At 39.4% G+C, this 22,955-nt stretch overlaps 1 protein-coding gene across 1 annotated transcript in view; it reads right to left on the bottom strand.

Annotated features, from left to right (window-relative positions):
- Window positions 1-22,955, bottom strand: part of LOC129379293 (fer-1-like protein 6) — a 40,518-nt gene continuing 17,563 nt past the window's right edge. Inside the window, 32 exon segments of the mRNA XM_055059994.1 lie at window positions 1-403; window positions 1,191-1,291; window positions 1,369-1,526; window positions 1,604-1,724; window positions 1,823-1,943; window positions 2,457-2,555; window positions 2,637-2,725; window positions 3,901-4,018; window positions 4,020-4,041; window positions 6,814-6,968; window positions 9,287-9,457; window positions 9,531-9,658; window positions 9,727-9,867; window positions 9,944-10,072; window positions 11,055-11,152; window positions 11,549-11,593; window positions 14,994-15,039; window positions 15,125-15,244; window positions 15,329-15,458; window positions 16,105-16,207; window positions 16,210-16,342; window positions 17,548-17,646; window positions 17,798-17,860; window positions 17,940-18,047; window positions 19,886-20,035; window positions 20,122-20,256; window positions 20,458-20,582; window positions 21,225-21,242; window positions 21,245-21,395; window positions 21,485-21,608; window positions 21,610-21,635; window positions 21,723-21,842. Coding sequence (XP_054915969.1) covers window positions 223-403; window positions 1,191-1,291; window positions 1,369-1,526; window positions 1,604-1,724; window positions 1,823-1,943; window positions 2,457-2,555; window positions 2,637-2,725; window positions 3,901-4,018; window positions 4,020-4,041; window positions 6,814-6,968; window positions 9,287-9,457; window positions 9,531-9,658; window positions 9,727-9,867; window positions 9,944-10,072; window positions 11,055-11,152; window positions 11,549-11,593; window positions 14,994-15,039; window positions 15,125-15,244; window positions 15,329-15,458; window positions 16,105-16,207; window positions 16,210-16,342; window positions 17,548-17,646; window positions 17,798-17,860; window positions 17,940-18,047; window positions 19,886-20,035; window positions 20,122-20,256; window positions 20,458-20,582; window positions 21,225-21,242; window positions 21,245-21,395; window positions 21,485-21,608; window positions 21,610-21,635; window positions 21,723-21,842 — 3,528 coding nt within the window. The 3' untranslated portion in view covers window positions 1-222.

Below are 22,955 nucleotides of genomic sequence, written 5' to 3'. Positions count from 1 at the left end.
GTATCACTAGTGTTACTCTACATCAGGGATGTTCAATTACAGTCCTCCAGAGCTATCAGGATGCAACTTTCAGCTCCAACACACCTGAATCAAATCAATGTCTCATTACCAGGCCTGTTCAGAGGTGAATGACTGTTGGTGAGGGAATTCAGCCATTTGATTGAGGTCTGTTGGAGTAAGGATACATCTAAAAGTTGCAGGACGGTGGCTCCAGAGGACGTGTTATCCATTGATAATCTTCTGAGAGATAGCTCCTGGCAGGGTGTAGAACAGCAGCGCCAGGAAAAGCACAGTGATCAGCAGGACCAGGGCGATGATGATGTACTTCTTGTAGTTGCGCCACACCAGGTGGAAAAAACACTTGAAAGGGTTGACAAACCAGGAGAAGGACGTGTCGGGACGGCTGGAGGACAAACACACTTGGTTTAGTCTGACTGCTCCTCTTACTGTGCACTTCTCTGTTGTCTCCAGTAGATGCGGAAACAGCAGCGAGGTTTGATTTTCTACTGCTGAATCTCAATGAATAAGAAGGACATCAAACGGTTAATTGGCTGCTGACTGATGACATGAGCTGGTGGTTTCATACCACAACAGTGGCAAAATTATTTTAAGTAATTAGTCTTTACAATGATGAAGTCTGAGATACTTAATTCTAATTTGATCTACTCACTTATAGTTTATTTATAGATTAGCATTTATAAGAAAATTTAAGTAAAATGTACTTCTTGCTTGTTGAAGACATTTCACCTCATCCAAAATGTTTCTTCAGTTCTAATAATTTCAATAAGCATTTATTGCAATTATTATATTACTATTATATTTTAGTCTTGACAAGATTACTGAAGCAAATGGTTTGTGGTGAGTTTTACAGACACTTGCTGAACAGCCTATCCCACTATAGATCACCTGAAGCAGTAGACAGCTTTAGTAGCATCTGAACAAGTTCAACACAGGGTTAGTAGTTTGAGTCTGCTTTTTGGTCTGAGTGTTTCCAATCTTGTATCCCTCAAATAAAAACCTAAACTTGTGTGTCTTGTATTGTAGAAAGCTTAGCTATTTTTATATTTAAATGTCATATGGACCTTTACAGGCAAAATTTAAACTATTAAGTATTTTTTATTTTATAGTTTTGCCAAATTTTCAAACCCAGTTTAGTAGAACAAGCTCATGGCCTTTATTATTACTCTTACTTTGGTTTGGGCAGTGGCTCCGGCTCCTTCCGCGCTTTGCCAACAGGATTCTTCTCAGCCTCTTCAACTGTCACCAGGTGGAACTCTGCCTCCACTTTTCCCTGCAGGATTTCCAAGTAAATGGTTAGCAGTTCTGGACTGTTTGTTGGTTTCTGTGGTTGTGTGTGTGTGTGGGTACCGTGAGCTCTCCAGACTTGCTGAAAGGCCACCAGCCTCGAGCTCTCTTCTGTTGGAAGATGGAGATTCTGTCTGTCACTTCTGTCAATATGTCACCCTTACATGACTTGGCTGTTTTTGCTCCACGGGGAAATGCATGGAGGTCCAACTCCAGCGTGCCTGAACGCACACAACCAAACACATGAAACACGCAGACGCACACACAAACACGTGGAGAAATGGTCATACACACTCACCGAGGAAGTCGTCAGAGGAGAGTGTTTCAAAGTCCCAGACCTGCAGGATGAGGATGGCAGGAAACTTCTGTTCTGTTTTATCCAGAGAAAAGATGTGCTCTCTCTTCTTCACCACCACCACCTGAGGAAGAAAGGAGGTCCAGACCGCTCGTCCATTTAGTACAACTTCTGGTATAAAACATAATCTGTTTCCCGTCATGGTTCGATATGTGTGTGTACCTTTTCAGCAGGCAGGTAGCTAAAGGGGAACACAAAGCGCCAGTTGAAGTTTCCCTCTCCAGTCAGAGAGTTGTAGTGGACATCGGTTTCCTGGCGGTCATCTTCCAAACCTTTCAGCCAGCTACACAGAAAGAAGATGAGCTGAGGATCAATAGTTCTGACTGAAAACAAACAGAATTTGTTGTGAATTAGAACAAGACATAAAGGCATGTATTTAAAAGGGATATACAGAACTCTGAATTAAAATATTTTTCAAAGTCTGTCCTGTTACCAATGTATGTGGTCGATATGTGTCAAAGGATTTGAACCAAGCAATTGTTGCAAGTTGAATAAGCAACTTAAAAACTTTTCCATGGAGAAAATAATTTTTGGTCCTGGTCACTTAAGTGCAATAAAGGAACATTCAAAGTTCTAAAAACTTAGCAGCTGATGACCCCGACATGACTGGGGGAGATCAGACCTTTGGGATTTTTATGTATTTTTCACCAGAGGGAGAAAAAATGTTCTTCAGTTTATCAACTTCCTTTTATATCAGAATATTTTGTAGAAACTACATTGCTCAACAGGGATTATAAAGTTTTATGAAACAAATTGTGAAAAATAAAGTGATGTGGGAGCGATGATATGTTTGTACCCTTTGAGGTAGATGTCGCTGGACTGTTGACCGGTCAGGAAGTTACTGTCTTCCAGAATCACATCTTCTGTATTCCATATGATGATTCGCAGTTCGTACCTGTTAACAGATTAATGGGTTACCTTCCCCATCTCCAACCCCTCTGACCAGGTCTGGTGTTAGAAAACAGTCAAAGCTCACCCTTTTGGTTTTCTTGGAGAAATGTCCACTGGCGGTCCTGGATGTGGTAAGTCCATTGGGAACATGTCCACCCACATCTGGACCTGACCCTGCACACACAAAGACAAATAGAGCTTCCTTTCCTGCACACTTGAAAGTTTTTATGACCAAGTCAAAGAATTTCAATTGGTCTTAACTGAGCTTTAACTAGACTTTTTTGAGCCACAGAGAGGTGGACTTTCTTTCGATCATCATCCTGTTTCATAACCTAAGGCTGCCTGACTCTGTGATCACTGAATTTCTACAGAGAGACCATCGAGAGCCTACTAACCAGCTACATCTCCATCTGGTCTGGGAGCTGCAGGGCCTCTGACTGGAAGTCTCTACAGAGGGTGGCGAGGACAGGGGAGAAGATCACGGGGGCTCTGCTCCCCTGCATTAAGGACATCGCAGAGAGGTGCTGCCTATCCCGCGCTCACCAGATCCTCTCGGACCCCACCCACCGCAACCATGGACTGTTTTCCCCCCTGGCGTCTGGCAGAAGGTTCCGCAGCATCTTGTGCAGAACAACCAAACTACTGAACAGTTTCTTCCCCCGGTCCATCAGACTGCTTAACGCCACATAACACCGCTTCACACACACACACACACACTCACAAACCAAATCACCCCCCCATGGACATGGTCAATACACGCACTTTAGTTTTGTTTACAACACTGACCCTGTGGATTCTATGGCACTTTATTCTTAGCTCTTATATATTTATTTAGCTATTATGTATTTATTGTGTAGTATAAGGTTTTAGCTCTGTTACACTGGTAGCCAAGTAACGACATTTCGTTGTCAAGATTCACCTTGTGTTTTTTTTGTGAATGACAATAAAGGAAGTCTAAGTCTAAGTCTAAGTCTATTGAAGGACACTTCAAACCAATCCAACTTGTCCATTGTACTTTAAACTATTGGTGCTGGTGAGACAGCAGGACTTTTGCTGACTGAATATTTTTGCCGTTTTGAATAGAATATTTTGTTTGTTTATTTTCTTTTTCTTTTTGTGGAGAAGTTGTTTTTGCATGAAGAGAATAGCACATATTTATTTAGACTTTTCACATTTTGTCAAATCACAACCATAAATCACTGTATTTTATGTATTTTATGTGATAGACCAAAACAAAGTAGTGCATAATTGTGAAGTGGAAGGAAAATAGTGGTTGTAATATAACATGTTGAAAAATGATTTGAATATCAAACACTGCATTCTAAAAAAACTCATTTGATTTGATGTACCTGATCCATTCCAGGCCGGGCCTTGTTGTACAGAGTTCTGGTCTCGATGTGTTCTGGTACCAGTTGGCATCCCACAGCTGGGATCTCTGCCCAGCGGTGCAGGACCTTCAGAGACAGGTTCATATGACTCCACCGGCTCATCTAAGACCAGGACAAATGCAAACGATTACATGCATATAATCGCAGCACATCTATTGTCCTTTACAACATACTATATTACCAAAAGTATTCACTCACTCATCCAAATGATGAAATTCAGGAATTCTAATCACTTCAACTTCTACAAGTGTATACAATCCCGCACCTAGGCATGCAGAATGCTTCTAAAAATATTTGGAAAAGATTGGATTGACCTCTGGAGCTGAGTGAATTCCAGAGTGGTATCATGGATTTTGCTGCTACCAAATGACCAACAGTCAGCTGTTTGAGGTGTTATTACAAAGTGATAGGAAACAACAGGAAATTATATATGAATTGGTAGACCACATAAAATATGAGAGCAGAGTCACGAGATGCTGTAACTTGCAGAAAGTGCAGAGAGGTCATCAGCTTTTTGCAAAATTAGCATCTGCAGAATTCTATTTTTCCTGTGGGGCTAAAGATGATCAGAACAGTGCATAGCAGATTTCCTGGCTGTGGAAGTGGATCTTAGATCAATGTGAAGAGGCAGATGCAGACAGGTGTCTAAAGCACATTATAACTGGATTCCAGAGGAGAGCAGAGAAGTTAGAGAGGACCCTGTTGAAGGAGCTGGAGTTGAAGTTGCCCTTCTTCCCATGACTTGAGAGTCATGTGTGATCTGTTGGGGTGCAGGAAATTAATGTTGTTGGCTTTAAAATGAATATTACTTTGACAATTTTAACCTTCATGAAAGCGTTATTTATATCAGCACTAGCTAACGCCTAACGTTGATGTATGTAATCAGTAAGGATTCATTTTGATAATGTATAATCAGTATTTTGTAACTCAAGACACAAAATTCTAACCTGGGCAACTTTAAAAGCATGTTGTGAAAATAAGGTGTTATCTATGGGTGTTGATCACACCTGTTAGATCAGCACAGGTGATCTAACACTTGTGTTGATCAGAAGCGCTTCTTTCGTTTCCATAGAAGGAAGCGAGGAGAAACATTCTGAACCCGTCTACTCTTAAATTCAGCTGAAATGTTCTGGTGAGTTCGGCCACAGAATGCAGGTGGATGGAGCACTGAAGATACTCCTGAATCTACTCCCATCATCAACACTTCACTGCCAGGAGAACAGTAAAGGAACTATTAATGCACACCCAAACAGCACAACAAGAACATTTCTTACTTCTGATCTTGTGAAAACAGTTTAGATTCTTTCCTGTCCCAACATGACTGCACCAGTTCACAAAGCAGCGTCCATTAGAGACTTGAGTGATCTGGAGTGAAAGAAGGTGACTGACTTGCCTGAGTCTTAACCACAATTCAACAGAATAAATATGTTATGAATTAGAGAAGGCTATGAATCAGGGCATTTTCTCCAGGTAAATTTAAAACTACTTGTGGAAGAATCGTAATAAATTCCCATAAACACACTTGTGGACAATTTGCAAAGCTTCAAAGCAAACATTTGGCAATACAGTGTATGGAGCAATACTGGTGAAATATAAAATTCTGGTAAATATTGTGAAGATATTTACCTGGTATTTATCACAATACCAGGGTGTTGTTATGTTGTTAATGCTCGGTGTGATTGTTTCTTGTGGATTTTTCTTCATAATGTCTTTGGTTGAGCTGCTGCATGTTGAGACATTTGTTCTCTCTGCTTCTGGATGCTTTGCAGCAGGAAGAATTTTTCCTCTTTCTTTTAACTGTTGTATGATGCATAAACGTGGCAACTGTACTTGTGTAACCTGGTTGAATTGCTCTTCTGTTATAATTACTCAAAATGTTTTTTTTTTGGCTATTTATATGTGTACCTACCTGACTGAAAATCTCTGTTATTGTTTTCACTGTGTTACTTTAAGAACTGAAGCCCCTCCCCTTTTGTTTCTTCTTCTGTGGTATTGTCTTTAAAATGTTTGCATCCCTTAGACCCTGCCCTATTGTCTTGTTGTCCTGTGGCAGAGGTGTGTATGTACTAAATACATCCAGTTTATTTATAGTTATTAAGTTAATTTCTGTTGTGTAATTTTGTACACAACAGCCTGTAACACGGTTCTTTTCTATTTGTTATTCTTGCCAGGTATGTTGTATAGAAAGGTTTATTTTGCATGTTTAACTAGTTGTAAGATATGATTCCCCCTTTTGTCTTGTTGTCCTGTGGGAGAGGGCTTGGAGCGGGCAGCCTGTAACACGGTTCTTTTCTATTGGTTATTCTTGTCAGAATAAATTAAGGAATCATCCTTTTAAAGGCGAACCACGGCCTGATCATTTAAAACCAGCACGACGCAGATCGGATCCGGTTACACTTGCAGATGTACAGAACTGTATTTCTACAAGTACAGTACTTGTAATCCTAATAATTACACTTACTGTAATTATTAGTAGATTTTAGTACTGTAAGAATCCTCTTCTACCGAAAAGAAGAGAATTAGAATCTGAAAAGCTCAAAAACAGTAACATTTGAACTTCGACCCCACATTTCCAAAGCTGAGCTAAAACAGGCTGCAGTAGTTTAAACCATCTCTTCTATCCATCAGTATGGGTAAAGATCATATCCACAGCCAGACAAAAAAAAAAAAAAAACATTAAAAGGAAGTCTTTGAAGGTACTTGGATTTTATGAGTGACAACCTCATTTAGTCTTTCTTTGGAACGAATAAGGAACTTTTGAATTGAATTCAAATAATCCTCTTCCAGTGAACACAGCAGCAATTGTACAAATTCACTGTTGATGTCTAAGACCATCTCAAAACATCCTGAGCATGTTGTGTAAGTTATCTTTACCATCGTGCATGTAGAGAGTCTTCCCTGTGAAGATTTTGTCAGCCACAATGATGCGTCCTGGACTAAAATGAGGACCGTCCACTCCGTTGTCTCTGCACATCTTTGACAGCAGCTCTGAAGGCTTCAGGCAGTCTCTCCAGGCATTATAACCTCCTCTGCAGTCAAAGAGAGGCGCTCAGTCACTCATCAGAAGATTTAATTCGGTGATTTGAAAAGGTTTTTATTCATCTTAAACATACACCACATACTAACACAAAACAGCTAATGTTTTCTGAGGATTTTATGTGACAGACCAAGACAAGGTAGAACTTTGGGATACATTTTAAAAGTGTTAGCGCGGACATACTTTTTAAGGAGTTGTTTTTGCAGAAAGACTGTTGGCGCCAGTAAGGTCGATCTGACCTGACTTTCTTGCTTGCAAAGCACAAAAGTTGGACCAAAACACGAGTTGGGAAGTAAGCTGTTTAGATAGATAGGAATAACAATTGTGATTAATTGGCTTATTTGGCAGTTATGATGTGGAGCAGATGTTTAGATCAAGAGGTCATTAGTGTTCCAGAGAAACTCCAACACACACTCAGTCAATGGGCAGCCAAGAATCTTGACGAAGAACGGGGAGATTTTGGAGCTATTTTGGGGAAAGACTTTGGAAACGATGTTTTTGTATTGATGCATCCGTGTTAGACGTGTTAATAAATTACCCAACCCGTCGTGGCTGGCAGTAAAGAATTCGTCTCTGAGTTTTATTTGTTTATCCATATATTTGAGAGTTTTGCGCCTTTCGCTTCTCCAATAAAAGTAGTTTAAGCGTGACATGCCTTTGCATTCAGTCAATTTGTAAAACCATCTTTCATTTTAATCGCAGCTGAAAGTCTTTCAGATTTTTTAGCCCTTGCCTCTAACATGTTTATACATCTAATCACTGAAATGTTTGCCCAATCTTTGCAAAATGGTTGTAGTGCAACACATGCATGTGCTTTGGTCAAAATGCTTCATTTTGCTCTGTTTAGTCACATTGTTGTGCTGGAAAGTGAAAGTTCATTCTGGTCTGAGATCTACTAACAGAACAGGATTGTTCTTTATTTCACTCCATTCTTCTGATCACTCTCTTTTATGACTTTCTCCATTTATCTCCTCCAGAAATATCAGATTTATTAAGTGTGTCACTAATAGTTGTCCGGTCTCTTGTTAAGATCAGAGGAATATCTTCACTTTGCTCGTTAATTTCCTCTGTTTCCCAGGTCCATCAGTCTCCACGTATGCAAGGGGAATGATAAAGAACAATCATACGACATCAGACTTCAGATATCTAGAGCTTTATCCAGAGAATTCAATGCATACAGAATGTTACGTCAGCATCACACCCAGATTATCAAAAAGTCCAACGAACAACAAACATAGAATTTACCTTCAACAAGTTGAAAAGAAAAGACAAAAATGCATTTCTGGGAATTGCTCACTCGGGCACAAAGCAATTGATCTTCTGCTGTAAAACAAAGCTTTTTATAAGAATGTGTATTTCCCTTAATTTAAATATATGCATTAGAAGGTGTGTCCTCCCTTTGTGGGGCTGTCTTAATGTTAATTTTTGGGGCCTGCTAAAACACCCAGATCTTCTCGTACCAGTCTCCTCCTTACATTCCAGACGAAAATTTATGACCTGCAGCTAGACGCAATGGCTCTCTGTCTCACCAATTCAACAAGAAACTGATTTGTATTTTAAACAAACTGGCACAAAAATCTAATGCTAAATAACTTTGGATCTAAAAACTGCACTGTTCTTCTATGTCAAGAAAAGCTCTTAAAATACCTGAAATATTTTAAGAGTAAAAATAGTTTCCTAATTCTATTGTATTTCAGTAAGATAAAATGCATGCAAATAGTATGGTTAAAAACTAACTAATTCAAAACATGCTGTTTAATGCTTAAGAAAATGTCTTAATACGTTTGATTATATTTTGGAGAAAACTTTTTAAAGTTTTAATGTTTCACTGAACTCTTGAACCACCCCAAAGAATTTGTTGATTCTAATAACAGGTAGGCTTCCTGTGCCTGGATACTCCCCTGTCTGAAGGAGAGTATTTAAGATTTTGTTTTTAGTAATTTATTTGAGTTCAGAGAGTCAACCACTGCCCCAGTTGTGGATTTTTATCTAAGTTCACCTAACCTAGAATCCACCCAAAATGTTCATACTAGATCCCATATTTCATGTGCACAAAGATTGACTGTCTTTAAAGTTATGCTAACCAGACTTATATTCTCAACACTATGTATTCTCCTACCTGAGCTGTGTATCTATGAAGCTCCTCCAGAGTTACCATGGATTTCCTGGCTGCTGTCTGGTTAATGTTCTCCCTGCCTGGCGTGTCAGATTAGGTGAAGAGCTACTTCTCTGTATCTGTACTGTACTCTACCAGGCTCTAGGTAACACTCCAACCTAAACTCTGCCCCCCAGGAAAGTACCTGAACTTACAGACTGTACTCGCTAGGGAGTCCACATGTAGCTCTGTGCCTGCTGAAAAACCGGTTCTCAAGATCAATGCGAGTCTCTCCAATCAGGTCGTCGCCTCCCACCAAGTCAAAGTCATAAATGAGCAATGACAGCAGAGACTCCTGCGGAAATGTCGCCTGCATTTCAAAGGATCTGGAGGAGAGAGCCGTCTCAGAACATGAAGCCACTGTACAATGTTCGGATGTTCAGTAGATCGGTCACCTACCGTCCAAAAACAGGGTTAAGTTCTTTTGGTATGTAGTTATCTCTGTCTTTGATTTCATTTTTTCCAAGGCGAAGAAAAATGTAAGGGTCGGCCTTCCCATCTGGGTCGGCTGGATGCAGGTTGGATGCCTGAGAAGACGGCAGGATCTAAAGCTTCATGTCATTTAAAAACAGAGAGCAGACGCAGCTGGACTCACAGAGACAATGTAAATCCGGATGAGAACTTGGACTGAAGTGTTTGGGGGGATTCCTCTGTTCACCCTGTAGTGGCCTGTGTCTGTGACATCTTCCCCATCCTCCTCATCTTTATCACTTAGCTTATAGAGGCAGAATCGACCCTAAGTGAATTTAAAAATAATAGTTTAACATGTATTTTAATTCATGTCTCGCAGCAGCACCTGCAGTGGAACTCACCTTAAACTTCCCAACAAATCTCTCATCAGATGTTCCCTCCTCCTCATTGGCCTTCCCCCTGAACAGATCATATGTGCTGACCCAATCATCAAATGGACCAAACTGTACCTCCAGCTCCTTTCTGTACAGCTGCACAGACCAGATCACAACCGCAACTGTTAAAAAAAAATCTACGGTTTCATGTTTCAGGACCAGAAATCTATTATTCTACACAAACTGAGGAGCAGTTTTTACTCAGCATTCAACATTCTCATGTTGCTAAGTGGTCAATTTGATCTTGTCCAGTTTTTATGTCTCTTTTTTTTAATTATTTTTTAATCAAGGGAGAAAATTATTTATTTATAGTCTTTTTTTAAGTGAGATGTTTTTATCTGAGAATTACACCAACATTTTGATATATAACGTTTCATTGTTACAATAACAATAAAGACTAAATGGGTAAAAAATGAGCATGGTACATCCTCAGTGAAATGATGCATTACATATAACAAAATCTAAAACCAAAAGATGTTTGGGAAAAACTAACAGAACCAGTTTTAATCATACATTTTGTTCTTAACTCTGTCAGTTGCTGCATTTTGATAGTCAGTTCAGGCCAAACATTTGGAAGCAACTTTAAGATATCAGAGGTGCTGAAAAAACAGCATGGATTTTGGAATGTCCTTAGGGAATGATCACACTTGATTGTTTGTCTTTAGGTATACATTGCTACAGATAATATTTTAAAACAGCCACAACTTTAGTGTAAAAGTAAAAAGCTATTCTGATAAATGACCATGTTCATTTTCTGCCCTGTTCAAAAAACCAGTTTATGTTGGTCATCTTTCCTCGCTGAATTCACAGTCAACTTCATGACTGTAAGCTGCTCTGGTTATGTGAGTACAAAACAAAGCCCACATCATCATCCCTCCATCACTGTGCTTGACAGTTGCTTTGAGGTGTTTATGTGCTGCTCAGAGACAACTGTAACAAAATCTATGCATTCAAATTCAATGGAACAAGCAACCTTTCATATTGTTTTGAAAAGTTTTCCTTTGTATATTGTAAGTTCATTGCTATTCTATGCATAAACTAAAGACTTAACTTGGTACTTATGTCCTTGGTGTTTTACCTGAAGTGTTGCGATTTTAGTAGGTAAACTATAGTTGAGCTCCAGCGTCTCCTTTCCTTTCTGTTTCTTCTTCTTGTCTCCATCTGATTGGCTGCTGACTGCGGCAGAGCACACATGATGTGTTCAATGACATACACTGACGCAGAACACAGCAACAAACACGACGACGTGCACACATAATTAAAGTCTCTCTCAGACCTGCCAGAGTTTACCGTGACTCTTCAAGTGGAAGAACAAACCAGTTTTTTTATTCATCATGTGTACAACTCTGCCCACAAAACTACAAATACCATGCAGATTGTTCAGTAACAGAATGGCATCCATAGAAACCAAAAAGATTTAGTTTGTCCCCAAATCCTGCAGATGTCATTCTGTGGCCAAGCGAAATCAAATTCATGCGAGACATGAATTAGATTTCTCCCCAGGAAGTGAACAAAACCAGATGCTGGTTGTGCATGACAAGAACTCCTCCAACTGCATGTCAAAGTCCTTACCCAAGGAGTCTACTCCATCGCTGAGCAAGCTGTGGTATGGTGACGCTGCAATGCACAACAGTGTGGATCAGGGGACATTCACCTCATCACATGTCATGAGGTTAAAAACATGATGTTCTAAATGAAACTGTGTTATTGAAGAAATATTTCCATTAATTTAGGGTTGGAAAATTTTGGTTTTCTTAAATGATCCAAAAAGTGTAGCCTCTAGTCTCTTGGCTGCTGCTGAGAAACTGAGCATGTGAATCAGGAAAATGTCATTTGAAACTGCAGTATGGCATGCTTATAATTTCTTTACATTTTTGCTAAAACTGACAGTTTAGTATGAGGCAGATAATCTGTGGAGAAAAATAATAATACAAAATTTAGCTTTCTTAGTGCTTTCAGAGACTTTATAAAATAATATTTTACTATTTAGCGTGCCATGTTCTGGCCGGATAATTTGTGTTATGCTGAGCTGTTGATGAATGCTAAGCGCTATTACCAGCTGTGTAAAGAGAAGAGGAAGAACAAAAAGAACCTTTACCAAGAAAGAGACAAAAAGTGTCAAAAGTGTTGGATCACTTAAGCTAAGTACAAAAGATAACATATTATAGAACTTGGTGCTTTGCTCCTGGATCACCTCAGCAGGAAACATCCACTACATGCTTGGAGATTGCTTGCAATGTTTTTGTTCCCTTTGCAAACATGGGAAGTGTTTGGAAAACTTCCAGCTCAGGAGGGAGATACCCAAAGCTCTGAACTGAATTCTGTGGATGTAGAGGAGCAACAGCTCTACCCCAAATTCCTCCTGAGTGGCCCAATCATCACCCTGCCTCGAACTTCTATGGGAAGGTACAGCCACCAAATGGGGAAAGCTCATTTCAGGTAGTTGTATCTGGAACATTTTCCAAGCCGAGCTTCCACCTTACAGAGTCGACCTCCTTCCCAACTCACCAACTCAGCTCCTTCAAACTAGCAGCAGCGATTAGCAAACACCAAATGAAACCGCACATCTGCAGAGCTCATTATATGAACCAGTGCTCCCACAACAATTGTAAATTGTAAATACTAAATAATGTTAATGTGATGACTTGCTGAGAGCAGAATCTCCGAAAGAAACAGGAGCTTCTTAAAGAGACAGTGGCTCAATTTCAAGCTGTTGAATTGCAAAGTCAAAATGTTTTAAAGTTATATTTTAGCATTTGTTTAGGTCACAGTTACTTGATTATGCAATACTGTTTGGCTGTAAATAGCCAAACAATAAATCAACTTTATTAAATGATAGACAAAATGTTTTTAGTATTAAAATGATCTGTGTGGTACAGGTATGGGACAACACCTCTAAATCTTTTACTGTTACACAGTGTTCTCGTCAATGTTGCTCAGAGAAGAAGAGAGAATCATTGTCTTGGTAACAATCAGAACATCCAGCAATAATGAAGACCAGTAGACCAAAGTGTAACCCAGGTTAAAATAGCCTTCATTCGAATTAACTAATTACTATTTCATAATAAATAATTATAAAATGCGTAAATAGGAAAGAATAAATAGGGCAAAATAGTTTCAAATAAATAAATAATAATAAAAAAATAAAAAAAAGTTACAGACAGTGTGATTTATATTCGTGTATTTTATTTTTGTTTTATTTTTTGAAACTGTGTGAAGTTTATTTATTTTGTCAGCAGTTAGAACGGTCAAGTGTAAGAAAAAAAGTATCTTATTCTGAAGGGTCACATGGCCGTGTAGTCAAGGTGACTAGCCCCATCCCTGCGCTAGGGGAAGGGAGCGAGACAGATATGAGGACAGACCGAGAGAGGTTAAACACAGACACCTGTTGAGACAGACGACCGAGAGAGAGAGAGACAGAGCGAGAGAGAGAGAGACAGACCGAGAGAGAGAGAGACAGACCGAGAGAGAGAGCGAGGGAGCGAAGAGTCGTGCCGAGCTAAGGGAGATCAAAGCGAACCGCCGATTAGCAAGGCTACGAATAGCTGAAAACTTTTTCCTCATTTTTGGAGGAGGAGTTTTTTTAAGAGTGTTGTCTGTTGGACTTGGTGAGTGAAAGACTGTATTTTATTTCTGTGATAAATGTTATTTGTAAAGTTAATCTATTGACCGAAACGGAAAAAACGGAGCAACGTATTTCCGTTAGTATACGTTGGAAGCCACTCTTTGGCTGCAACCAGTCGAAACATATGTAACCATAGTTACTCAACAAAAAAAAACTGTTTAGCTTGTAGGAGTCTTGACAGGAAAATCCCCAAGAAAGCAGATTATCCATGCCAGTGAGGAATAATCCTTCAAATGACCGCGTTATGGTTGGAGAGGCTGATGACCCAGATGTTCTTTGTTAACCCAACACAGCTCGATAAGTTAGTGGAGAAGCAGGGGGAGACCCACCGGCGTGCTGGAGCAGCTGATGCATCAATGTGACAAATGATTAAGTTCTCACAAAGAAAGGCTGTTGTTGTATTTTAGACAATAACATTTTTCATTATTGAATTAATTAATGTATAAAAAAGTGCAGACTTCTTTATCCGATTAATCAGTTAATGTAACAAATGAGCCGAGTTGGCTAGTGTGTTGCTTTGCGCGACACACAGAAAAGTTAAAGGGGACTTTTGTGCTTGTGGTTATTAAACCAGGCCTTTTTATGAAGTTCTACTCAAGTCGGACCGGGAATTCCGAGCCAAATTGCCGAATTGGACTACGATGGCGAGCCGTTGACCCAGGAACCCAGAAAAGCGGATCCAGAGAACCAGAATCAACCCTTCAAAATCACCCAAGGAAAGACTGATTGGCACAAGTTGTTCAGTATTTTACTGGATTATTAATATTGTGTTTTATTTTTTCCTTTTGAATTGTATTCATGCACATTATTGGTGTGTTTGTACATTTTTTTTGTTGGGTGAAAATAGAAAGCAGTTAGTTAAAATAGGAGATTAAAATAAATTTTATATCATAATCTCTTAAAATAAAACTAAACACCTTAAATAGATTTTAAAAGAATAAAATAATTAGATTAACCTTCTTAGCTAGAACTAAATTAGAACTACAATTTAGGTTAAATAAACAGCATCCCTTAAAACGTAAAATTAGGTTTAAAAGTTCAAACAGGGATTATTCTGGAAGAACAGGAAATTATTTTGAATTGATTTTGTGTTATTGTTTGTCAATTGTATTTATATTGTCTATTGTTCTTTTTTTTTTTTTTTTCCTTTTTCAACTAATAATAAGCCGAACCTAGCACTGGTCCTATTATTGTTGTTTTAACTGTTAACACGTCGTGAGTGTTACAAAAGCATCTGCATGATGTCAAAATGGCCTAACAGATATCTGGAGAGATCAGTCAACCAAACAGTACATGCTTCTGATATGAGAGCTTTCATTACCAGGTGGATTGAAATATTTTGGTCCCGGCAACATAAAACAAAGATACTGGTTGTAGATGAAAATTTCTTACCTTTGTCAAACACAATAGGTAGTTGGAAGCTGTCCTTCTGTTTAGCCTGGAATAAACACAAATGGCAGGACAAATTAACATCTCTTAAAATGATAAATTAATGTTTCTGCACAAATCTGGCAGTCAGTTACCTGTTTGTCCACAGAAGCGTAGTATTTGGACCACCAGTCAATGACAGACTCTACAGTCTCATCAGCGATGGTTCGCCTCCTCCTCTTAGTGGACCGGTGGATGCTCTTTGAGCTGCTCTCCTGTTTGAAATATATTCAGAAAGGATCAATTTTGGAGTTTGTGCAAGTAAAATAACCACTGGTTCTTTTGCATATAAATTTCACCTTTTTCTTCTTGGCTTGTGGTTTTGGTGTGGGTGGAGCTGGAGGCAGAGCTTCATCCTCCATAGTAATGAGGAAGTCCTGATTAGTCAGAGTCACAGTCGAACGGGTCTCTATAGCATCCTGAAACAGCCTGTCAACCACAGTTCAGTTCACTTCTATTTCTATACCACAAATGCCATCTCAACAGCTCCAGGTCATAACCAGTTATATGGGTCCACTCAATTCTAATCAGATATGTTTGGATATGTATCTTACTCAATACGATGGATAGAAGAAACTTCCTCATTCTCTTTACAGGTTTACTTAAATCAAAACTGGAACAAATCTCTTAGAATGACTGAATGAATTTATGAATCTTCTTTTGTAATATGAATGAAAGCTGAACTGAAAATAACACCAAAACTACAAGTGTAAGAAACAACATTTATCTAAATCTTGTTGGCTCTTTTCTGATCAAATCTGGGTCATTTTTGGTCCTGTTGAAAAAATGGAACAGTTATTGTCATTTTCATAACTGACTTATTTTTATTTACATTTGTCGTCATTTTGGATAATTGTGATTTTTTAAATCGTCCATTTAGTCATGATTTTTTTTTATTTTGCATGTCATTAAATGTCTGATAACTTTTTTTAAAAGATATTTTGTTTTTTAACAGTTATCTGTTCAGTTATTTAAAATCCAAGTTCTTTATCTTCAAAGTGGTGGCCTTTTATTATAAACATGCTGGAAAATGATAAGGAATGAACCGCTTTGACAGCTAATAAAAACTGAACACAGTTATAAACAATCATTACCCTTCACACTGTGTGGCTCTTGTGTCAGGGAGAGTCTTGGGGTTTGTGTGACCTCAGGTGGTTTGTGTAACTGAACTGCGTGAGAGGAGGGAGAGTGTACTTGAAGGCCTTGAGGTTGTTGATGATGTGATTTCCAACCAGTGTGCTGCGGCCAAAGGCCCGCCAGTCAACGACTGTGATGCTGAGAGGAGGATGGAGCTGTTCGTTTTCTGGTAACTCCTGCCGCACAACAAAGTGGACAAAGAAATTTAAAGTGCTCAATAAGTGTATCAGTGCAGGGGATAAAGAGCAGTACAATGTCACAGCAAAAACGCCATCAGACATTCATCAATGGAGATGGCTAGTAGACAAAGCAGTGCAATTCTCGGGACCAGAGTCCTGCAGTTTTCAGATCTTTGTTGAACACATTTTGTTTGATTACACGGCTAAACTGACTCAATAGCATGCTGCCACACAGCTCTGCTAATGAGCTGACATTTGAGCCATGTGTGTTGAAGCAGAGACACCACTGCATTAGAGTGTTCTGTGAAAGAGGTTTTAGATGTACATGTGCCTTCTACAACATGTACTATAGAAGAAACCTATTATATACTGATATGTTTGTAACATATCAGTATATGTTTGACATTAGGACAAAAGCAAAGTTTTTGTCTTACAGTAAGGTACCAATTAGACTCACTTTTTTTTATTTACAAAGCACTAGTTCACAACACATTGTCACAAGGCACTTTACAATACAGGTCAATCGTCTTATCCTAAGTCATCATAATAACCCTTGATGACTATGATCACCAAGAATTAGATTTCCTTTGATTGTCAATGTGCAAGAAAGTACAACAAAAATATAAAAAAAACTGTTAAAGCAAGAGTTAAAGCACACTGGCCTCCAGTCTGTCAGTATGTAGGCTGATCCTTGCCTTTTCTCATCATCATCTGAACACAGTGGGGTAAGATCTAACATGGATTTCCAGGAGTTGTGGAAGCTTAATTTCTTTCCTTTCTCAAGTGACCCTCCCATTACTTTGCTTGTCTTGTGTATTTGACCAACATCTTTCAGAGAAGGCTTCTTTTGACTGAGAGAGAATGATCTCGTCCCTGATGTCCTTTGACAGATTGTGGTGAGGTTGGAATGGAAGAGACAGTATTCTGTGTACTGTACAGACCATATTTGTGTTTGCTAGATCTGTGCATCAAATGGGAACACAGCCCATCTACAGAAGCCACAATTCTGCTTGGGTTATAATGGATCAAATAGTTATTTCACTCAGTGACATTAACTTGATCATTTATGTTTGAAAGTGATTTTGTAATTAGAATGTTTTGACATTCCGCCCAACATGATGTGTTCCTTCTAGATCAACTAAGTTCTGAAGCTCTGCTGCTGTGCTAATATAGTTTATGTATGTTGCAGGTGTTGATCTTACCAACTCTATGGCATCTAACAGTGTGGTGAAGTTTGGGTTGGATTTGTACTTCTGGATGACTGAGGAACGCAGAGTTTTACCTGCACACTCTATGAACACCTGGAAAAGATGAACACCTAAAAGTCATTTTTTTCCAAAAGCATATTCGTTGGAACATTTTTTTGTTATAAATTTAGGAAACACACTAAATGCAAAAATTATGACAATGAAAAATATTATTCTGGTTCCCAAGTAAGTGAATTTCTCAGACCTGTGGCCGATCAACAGACAGGAGCTGAACCTTCTTTAGCTCCCTCAGTCCCCAGAACAAAACCTAACGGGAAATATCAACATCTGTTCTAAAAGGACATTCTAAAGATCCTCTCAATGCCTCATGATTGAAGCTGACAAACCTCCAGCCTGTAGGTGCTGAGAACTGGCCTGATGTTGGCAGGAACAGTATAAATGCCTCCTTCCTGTTCTTCTAACTCTGGCAGACTCATCTGGCCAAACTCTGAAATCTAGAAGATGGAGAAATTCATTCTGGATTAGTATGATCACAATGGCGTGAGCCAGTTATCTCTGTTGAAGTTAGTTTTAAAAAGTTTTTTTTTTCTTTTTTTTAAAAACATGATATACATGTATAAGGTCTCAAGTTCTGTCTAGACCTGGCATTTCCATTAACCTTATAATTGTGCAAATTGAAAATAAATAAAAAATGAATTTCAACAAACAACAATTTAAAAAAAAATGTTATCAACATTAGTTAATAAAATATTGTTGCACTTGAATGAGGTGATTTTTTTTGGCATCATTGAAGTAGATATATTTTGCAAAACTGCAATGGAAACATTTTTATCACATCACACCAGTGACGTCTGATTGACTTGTGTGATGTCACATCACATGTTACTACTGGTGAAAACGACAAAGAAGACGAGAAGTAGTAAGTCAATAGTTTTTCTGAAGATGTGCAGCCGGCTCCTCCAGAGCTTTCACAACACTGCACAGTTCACAGAAAGTTGTGTCATTCTAACATGATGACACACAACTTTCACAATTCTGTGAAATTACAGACTGCAATTTCCCCAAAACGTTGCATGCGTAGATGTTCCAATGTATAAGGAGTTTGTCGCTCCAACACCTGAATAAGACGCTGACATCCACTCAGATGGCTGAAAGAGGATGAGCACTAACACCATGACTGAATTATGAACACATGTGAATGATTACATCCATCTTTACCATGATGTGTAATGACTTATTGCAGTGCTTCTCAAATAGTGGGGCGGGCCCCCTTTGGGGGGCGCGGTGCGATACCTGGGGGGGCGCGTGTGATACTGGGGAACAGTCTTTTTTTTGGCCGTACTAGTATAAAGTGTAATTGCGCACAGTAGGCGGCAGTGGCGCTCTCATTGTTACTTCTGTCACGTTTGCGACAGTGCAACATTTCATGACTTACAAGACAACAGGTTTGCCTTGGTTAGCAGTGTTAAGTCAACAAAAGCTCCGACTGCGTTCTGTCTATGGCCTCCGTTATTCAACAACCCCCAACATGAAAAAGTTTTTCACAGGGATGAAAAGAAACGCGGAGAGAGACAAAGATAATGAGACAACAGAAAGTCAACCGAAAGCTAAGAAGAGGAAATACGACGAAGCGTATTTAGCGCTTGGCTTCACTGTGACTACAGTTGGAGAAGAGGAAAGACCGGTGTGTTTGCTGTGTCTAAAAATGCTCGCAGCGGACAGCATGAAGCCAAATAAATTAGCGCGTCACTTAAATACGTTACATCCCAATCACGCCGATAAGCCGCTAGAGTTTTTTCAGCGAAAAAAATGTTAATAAGGAAAAAATGTTATGCAGAGATGGATAGTCACGGTGGGGAATGGGGGCGCGAATAGTTTTCTTCTTGCTAGGGGGGGCGTAACGAAAAATAATTGAGAAGCACTGACTTATTGCATGATCAAGCTTATTCACCTATGATTTTAGTTTATTATTTAATGGAAAGACTGTGATTGCAAATTGTGTTTTATCAGCATTAGTGGAATACAGAAAAAGGTTTACTCACATTTCTAATGAAAACCCAGCTTATGAGATACCAGACAAAGTTCCAGAGTGGAATTTTGTCACTGTCTGGAGTCGCTGACCCTTCCTGTATCTGTTTGGGACAACTACCAGTCTCTTCTAAACATTTCTCTTATTCACAAGATGTTTGGATAATCATGGTGAAAAAAATTAAAGGAGTACTGCTCCTTACTGTTATTCATGGATTTGTTCGTATCCATGGAAATAAGATTCTGTATAACTATTGTCACCGTTTCATACAACTTTGGCATGAGAGTGACCAGAGAGACTAACCTGCAGCAGTTCAAATGCAGCCAGCAGGTCTCCTCCTGACTGGCTGCCACAGTGAAGTGGGCTGTACTGCAGAATAGGGGGAGTGTACAACTCAGAGGCCAAGCGCACCTCAGGGACGGCCACTGTGGCTCCCAGGTACTCTGCTTTTCCCTGCACAGAGCACAGAGCAGGGAGGGATTCAGAGATGGCAGAAACTAAGAGACTCGTCTGAATCGTGTGTCTTGTGGTGGGATTACCAGAGCGTCGTCATCATAAACCTCAACAACAACGTGAGGAGGCTCCTCCTGGATGTGCTGCAGGTCTCCACTTAACAGAAGGGAGCTCATTAGCAAACAATGGTTCCATGTAGGACTGAGAGTCTGACTGATGATCTGACAACACACACAAAACAAGAAGACCGAAGTCAGACATGAAGAGCAGAAATACCGCAACAAGTTTGTTCTAAACCTGCACAGTTTAGAACAAAATATACTCTTCAGTTTAGTTTGATTTTATAGTGTTTTAAGTCAGGTTGCCAAGAAAACCCCAGTCATATGAGCTGGGTCCAACAATACATGTAAACACACTCTTACATTGGTGGTTTGGCTGTGTGAGAGAAATGTGACTCGCGCAAATGGGTCTGACAACCCCGTGTTGTCTGCAGCGATCAGACCTCGAGCCTGATACATGTGGCACCGCAGCTGGAACTTGTGCTGCTCTGCAGAAACAAACACAGCAGGTCCATCCACAAGCTCTGCACTGACATTCATCTGATGAAGCTCTTAGAACGAACAAGAAACCTCCAAGCTGTGTTACCGATCATGTCTTGCTACAGTCCTCAAAAAGCAATAATTGTTTAGATGACGTAGAAATCATTCAATTCTAACAATGTTTTTAAGATAATAGAAATTTGTATCTTAGATTTCTTTTTTAATGTCCTGGCTCATCGGAGGTCACAACATCTGTAAGGGTTTATTCAGCACCATGTGAGAAAATTAAAGTTTCAAACATGATGTTTGGAACTGATATCAGTGGTGAATGGTGTGTATGAGTGGAAGATTTAAGTGAAAGTGTTAGAATGTGTGATTAAAAGACAGATATTTGTTGAGCAGAGCAGAGAGTCAGTAATCAGTGGTATGAGAGCCTCACTAGGTCCTCAATTCAGGTGTCCCAAATTAGTAAAGGAAAGTAAAAGGCTATGACAGACCAGAACTATATCAAGGTTTCTGGCATTTTCTGTATTTTTCTCTAAGATTGCTTACTAGGACCAAAAACTCTGACTTCTCTCTGTCGCATTCAGCTAGAAAAAATTCTGATCAATCTATTATTAAACAATGGACAAGAGGCGCTTCTTCCTTACCCATGCAAAGCAGGTAAAAGGAGGGCTGTTGCTGTCGGCGCCCCCTGTGGCTGGTCTGTATCCTGCAGGCAGGTCATCCAGCATATGGCTGGAGTCTGAGCAAGCTCCAAACCACAAATACACATCCAGCTTGGCTTGGACTGACAATGTTGCAGGTCGCCTACCTGGAGGCTGCATACACACAAATACAGAATTTATATTTTTTCCCTATGGACAATTGTGCAGCAATTAAAGGAGCAGTGTACTATGCATGTTCTAACCTTCAGATACAGTGTTACTATCTTCCCACAGAGAATTCCTCTGGCCTCCCGGTTGCTGGAGTAAAGCAGATCTCTGGTTCGAAGTCTGGCATATGCAACACGTTTGTTATTGCTTAGCAACCACAAACATGTCTGGGACTGTGTGCTGGGGCTGCAATGTGAGGATGTGTATGTGATAAAGAAAAGTTAGGATACTGTAGTAAACATATCAGTCAGACGTTGTTAAAACTTTTCTCACCTCCTCCACAAGGAAACGTAGTTTTTGTGCTAGCTTAGTTGATTCTTGTAGCATTTCTTTCACTCCTCTTGCTGCTGTTTTCCTCTCTCCCAGCATCACAGCCTCTCCTACGATACTCTCCTGCAACACACATGTATGTGCGGTGTTCTATTAATACTTTGCCAAAACATTTTGCTGGAGAACACACAGTAAGTCCATACTGACCTGTTGTCCAATAAAACATTACTTTAGAGCTATTAAAGTCATACTTATTCAGTCTGACCGCAATAGAAGAACTACTTATTTGACCCTCTATGTTGCTATTTAGGTGAACTCCTGTTTAGGTGCCAAAAGGTCTTTAAAAGGTCTTGGTAAACTTTAGACATGGAGAATATCCTGATGCCCTGCGACAGACTGGCGACCTGTCCATGGTGTACCCCGCCTCTGCCGGGAACGCAACTGGAGGTAGGCACCAGCACCTCCCAACCCCATTAGAGAGAAGGGTGCTCAGAAAATGGATGGATGGATGGAGGGAATATCCTGGAAAATCTACAGAGATCCAGCATAGGGTGACCTTTTTATTGATTATTATAGCTGGAGGCAGTTTTGATTAGTTGATCAAATTGACACTTCAGCTGACTTTCAGCAATGTAAGTTTTTGAAAATAATATTGGCAAATGAAAAAGTTAGAAAATGACCAACTATTTGAACTTGAGCACAGACATACAATATTCATGTTACTGTACTGCAACTACAGCTCTGGAAAAAAAACCCCAAAAAGGCTACTACAAATTTCTTACTGAAATTAGCACGTCTAAATGCTTTATTAGTTTATTGATTGCCTCTACGGGGAGTGGCATTTAGCTGAGCCTGTTATCTACACACTAGAGACACTACACTCTAACTGCGCTGCAATTAAGCAAGCAATACTCTGAATGTATTATTAGGCCTGTCACGATGACAGATTTTGCTGGGCGATTAATTGTCTCAAAAAATTATTGCGATAATCGATAATATTGTTTGAAGACCTTTTTACACTGATTTAATGGAAATTACGTAATAATACATGCAATTTCCTGCCAAAGAACACTTGACACTGGGACTGATGTACAAAATAAATAAAACAACCAAAAACAAACATAAAATAGATTCTCAGTCTCCATTAACAATAAATATACTTGAATAAAAACTAAACAACACAAAGCCAAAGAGGAAATAATACTGCATTCAACCAAAAGAGTGCAGATTATTAAG

This window comes from Poeciliopsis prolifica, unplaced genomic scaffold (assembly GCF_027474105.1).
Source record: "Poeciliopsis prolifica strain line A6 unplaced genomic scaffold, Auburn_PproV2 SCAFFOLD056, whole genome shotgun sequence".
Taxonomy (NCBI): domain Eukaryota; kingdom Metazoa; phylum Chordata; class Actinopteri; order Cyprinodontiformes; family Poeciliidae; genus Poeciliopsis; species Poeciliopsis prolifica.
The sequence above is the reverse complement of the archived record's forward strand: the minus strand, read 5'-3'. Positions and strand labels throughout refer to the sequence as shown.